At 37.6% G+C, this 4866-nt stretch overlaps 1 protein-coding gene across 2 annotated transcripts; it reads left to right on the forward strand.

Moving 5' to 3' along the window:
• The first annotated feature begins 189 nt into the window (after nt 1-189).
• Nucleotides 190-4655, forward strand: LOC118411370. 2 transcript variants are annotated; one of them, XM_035813611.1, is made up of 5 exons: nt 190-273; nt 1128-1415; nt 2467-2583; nt 3584-3736; nt 4383-4655. In XM_035813611.1, the coding sequence occupies exons 2-5, from the start codon at nt 1251-1253 to the stop codon at nt 4488-4490; spliced, it is 543 nt and encodes a 180-aa protein (XP_035669504.1). In that variant the 5' UTR covers nt 190-273; nt 1128-1250; the 3' UTR covers nt 4491-4655. The 2 variants fall into 2 exon arrangements, with proteins under 2 accessions (XP_035669504.1, XP_035669505.1); XM_035813612.1 differs by having other exon boundaries at nt 256-278.
• The last annotated feature ends 211 nt before the right edge of the window (nt 4656-4866 follow it).

A 4866-nucleotide genomic window follows, 5' to 3' on the forward strand; every position in this document is an offset into this window, starting at 1 on the left:
CTGCATTGAACAGGTGCATTGTAAAACCGAATCTTTGAAGCGAAATACACGCTAAAGATCAATATTGACGACTGAACAAAAGCTACGAGAAATTATTTTCACTGCAATTAATCCGCTATAAATAGTGTTTGCGTGATGAATATACTCTCATAGTTTATTCAATGCTACGCAATTTTGGCCCCTTTGCGAATCGGCTGACAACAAACAAGTAGCTATTTCCTAATGAGTTACAGTGACCTTTGACCTCCGCAAAATGGCGGACATTGCTCTCAGGTGAGGTTGGTCGACCAACAATTATCTATTTTCTACGTCTTTGGCTCTATTCTACTACCCAAAATCGAAAAATAAGATGAAGAGCAAAATTATGCTTTTCTTGAATTATTTTTTATTGCCTACAAACATCTCGTTGTTTCTGCTCAAGTCTCTGTAAATGAACATAAGGAAGGGCGATCACTCGGAGGCCGTCGCTTTGTGCAGTCTTTGTTTAGTATGTCAAAATGCATAATTTAGTCCGGTAGCGTTGTACATAAAACCAAGGACGTCACGGATTGTTCAGTTGAAGAAATCGGAATTCTTTGCTTTCTCGTAAAGTTTCCTACATTTGTTTAGACTCATACTAGAACATAATTCCATTCATTAAGCTTGGAAAATATTTTAATTGCAAACAGAACAATACCATGGAACTATCTATCGGAAATTTAACTGCATAATGCAATGAAACAAATTTGAACATTTGCAGAATTTGCTCATATTATGTTAAAACATCTGTGTAAAGGTTACTTATATAGATCGACCATTCTGGCTGAATGCCAGTCTATATGATATATCTATCCTAATGTTCAGCAGACTAGGATAACAATGTTGATATGCTGAGGAGTGTATAAAGCACACAGTGTAAATCTAACTGACACCTGGTTTAAGCATAACATGAAACAAGCTTGTTAAATCAAACGTATCAATATGTGGTAGCTGCTGACTTCCTTATATAAGCTTTTAGCCTACAGCATTACCCTTCCCTTCCCCTTACAAGCCCATAGTAACACAATTACCATAAGTCTGAAGATGTCCACGTTCAAGGACTTCAAAGAAGGAACATTTCCTAACATTTTTCTTACTTTCCATTACAGGCCTGACTTTTGAATGATCATGTTGTAACTTCTTGGACAGAGAAAGTGGAACTCAAGAAGCAAGCCCATACTCTTAGAAGGAATTCTAGGAAAATCTCAGGTTCAGAAAGACATCAGTTCAAGATGATGGGCAAATTGATTGCCTTAGCTATAGTGTCCACCATTGCCGCAATTTTTGCACAGATCGAACTGAGTAATGACCCCTTAGTGGTCACCAAAGATGTGGTCATCAAGAAGAATCGGTCAGAAGTTTTCGGCTATGTGTCCAATCTCAGGACATATCCATCGGTATGTCTGCATCCTTATATATAATTTGGTATCATTGTATACATAGAAATTCATGGTTCCATTGACCATTCCACAGTTCAGCAACAACAACAAAAGAAATGTTCAGGTCATTCTAAATTCCTAATTCTATGAAATTGTATACTTACTAGTACTTTAAAGTTTAATAAGTCTCTTTCTCTCTATCTCTGTGAGTGTACAGTATGTTACTAGTAGGTATTTACAATGATTAAATATTTATAACCTATTGCGATTGCTGCATTTAAAATATCAGCCTGCCACGTAACCGAGTGTTCACAATGTATTGTTCTTGTTGTAACCTGAATAAAGTCAAAATGCATTCATCACATGTAGTATACAAAAAGGCAAATGTTTTTATTATTTTTGTTCAGCCATCTGTATCAATATGCAGTTATTTAGATAATTTAGATACAGTTTTGTATATCTATAGGTTTCAGGTAATATTCAGTTGTCAGAAAATGTAGTTCCATTGCAATTTTAGACATTGACTGCAGTGTTAATCAGATATTTTTTAAACATATTATGCTTGAATATTAATGCGATACTTGGCATTGTTAAATACACTTGAAATTGCATGTTCAATTTCATACAGATCTTGTGTCAAGAGAGAGAGAGACTTGACAGGTTTTTCTGTATCATCATAACCAGGGTTCTAGCCAGCGTCCTTCCTTCTGTCCTTTGACGGAATTTTGCTGCTGGGGACGGACAAAAATTTTGCCTATTCTGTCTTCTATGAATGGTGGACAAGAAATGGCATGTTAAGAACCAAGTAGAGTTTAAAAGCAAAATCTGCCCGTCAAATTGCAGGAAATAGCATTTAAAAGGGTCTATATTTCAAAATTTTCCAGGGGAACCAAAAAAATTGCCCAAGGACCCCCCTACTAGTACTAGTAGGATCATTGCATCTTTGCCACTCAACAGGACTTCCAAATTCAAATTCCTGGGGACAGTAAAAAAAATCATGCTGGCTAAAACACTGATCATAACACTGAGGTCCGTCTACTAAAATTCACATGTTGCACAATGTTTTCAGTGGTACCCAGGGCTTGTATGGTTGCAAGAAGTGGAACATTCCAGCATGAAGCCAGGAAAGAGATTTGTCGGGGCCTACTGGGTACCAATCATTGGGGAGCTGAACGAAAATTTTAAGGTAAACAGTGATCCTGCAATAGATATACATATACAGTAGTAATACTCACCCATTTTACATTTGGGGGACTTATCTAAGTTGCAGTATATATGAAGACACTGCAAGATATTTACAGTGTGTTGAGTGTACACAAACATATAACCACTAATATTTGACTAGTACTAGACTAGTACTTTATTACTGTATTTTTTAGAGAGATACTGCCAATCAATTATTGAGAAAGCATTTCTTGTTTATGGATGACACTACAGCATTAGATTGCTACTAAAAGTGTGTGTCATTATACATCAGATACAGCGCCTGACATATATATAATATACATGTACATGAGCCAGGGCTGCCCAACTGTTAAGCCAATTGTTAATTCAATAGTATGGCAAATGGGCCAATCGAATAGAGTAGAATATCCATTGCAAACGTCAGAAAGAGAACAATGGTTGGAAAATCAATGAATGGAATTTTTTGAGATAGCTTGTATTCGAAGGATACTTGATTGAGATCAATAAAATACCTCAACTGCATGGAAAAAAACCAATTTGATTTGATTAGTCAGACCATCTGACCAGCCAGGCAAAGCATGCACTTAATGATTTGACCCAGAAAATACTTGGATTGTGACCAAAATGTATTTACTTTATTATGAACCTGTCATACATTTGACTTGAATATGAAGTTTTTTACTAGTTTCAAGCTTGCTCTGATACTGATACTTTTAAGTTTAATGCTTGAACATAAATAAAGTTTTAGTGTGACGTAATGACTTGGATGTTGTACTGCAACTTTCAGATGATCTTACAGTTACACATACTATGATATTGCATGCACAGTCATTCTCACTGGTAATATAAGCATTCTGCCGCCACTGAGACAGTTAAGTCTCTGATATATGCAAATACACGAAAAGAACGTCTACAGTGTAACTGCAATCTGAAAATTCAATACACATGATATATGAGTGACTTAACCTTGAGTCCAACCAATTCACCTTTGGTTTCTCCAGGTTGTAGCATATGTAGAAAACAAGAAGCTGGCATTTGAGTCAGACTTCTTTGCCCACCAACCTCGGATTGTCATGACCTTCCAAGATGAAGGAAATGACAGGACCCGCCTGACATGGAAAATGTTCACCCAGAGAAGAAGCTACTTCTTTTTTGTAAGTTATCCTCATTTTGTTGATATGGTGACACTTTGGAAGTCATTGGTCTCGAATGTAATACAGATTAGAGTACTTTCAAAGTAGCTTGGGTTGTCCAGTGTACACTGACCCTCTGAATCTAGACGTCTGGAGTATGAATTCCATCTGTTATTGCTCATCTGAATCACATGTACAATGTCATGCTATTGGAAAGAGTCACAGTCCTTACAATTCAGGAGGTCACAGGTTCAAACCCTGGCTGGGTCGTCTACATGTACTTTCTCTGCTTAGCACTCAGTTCTTGAGAAAAAGGATGATACATGTGGCTAAACACACTCCACTAGCAACTGCTGTGGTGCCTACACAGTTGTGTGCCCAAAGGGTAAGATGATAGTCATGGTAACAGTAAGTGTGTCAACATTTCATGATCGCCCTGTATGTAATAATATTGTTGTAAGAATTGTCTGTCTAATCAATACCATTAATATTGTCTGTAAGAATTGTCTGTCCAGAAGTCCAGGAAGGTTAGTGATGCATGGCCGCTATCAGGAGGATTTTCTTGAAAAAGTCTTGATGAAAGGGTAACAGTAAAGGAGATGGGCACTGCCCTCTACACTACAAGGCCTGGCTAGGATTTGAACTTTGACTTTGTATGTCTCTACAGGGTACGTTTTACCAGATATTTAAGTACACTCTGGACCAGCGTGTGACTGGTGCACTTCTCACCCTCCGAGGGAACCTCCAAGGGGAGGGGAACGTGTTCGGCATATGAGACGAGGTGTCAGAATCCATCCATCCGTGCATGCCAAAGTGTGGGTTTGTGAACGTCTGCTACAAAAAGGTGTGACTAATTGTATGTAAATAATATGTGCTGGCTGTAAATGTTTTTTGCAAGGTACTAAACAGAATGTGTTAAATATTTAAGTCAATTGCAATTGAAACAAAGATATAAAACTACAGCCAAGATTGTACATACCTGTGACCTCCACAGTTACAAGTTCTAAGACCACTTGGCCAATGTGACCACTTCTTGATGGTCCCATAGAATGTTACCCATGAGGCAAGCATTAGGAATCCTAATATCTTATTATATAATAAGTGACCCCCTGTCCACATGGACCAGATTTGATCAGCCCTCTGAGTGGTCT

This window comes from Branchiostoma floridae, chromosome 3 (assembly GCF_000003815.2).
Source record: "Branchiostoma floridae strain S238N-H82 chromosome 3, Bfl_VNyyK, whole genome shotgun sequence".
NCBI classification, from domain to species: Eukaryota; Metazoa; Chordata; class Leptocardii; order Amphioxiformes; family Branchiostomatidae; genus Branchiostoma; species Branchiostoma floridae.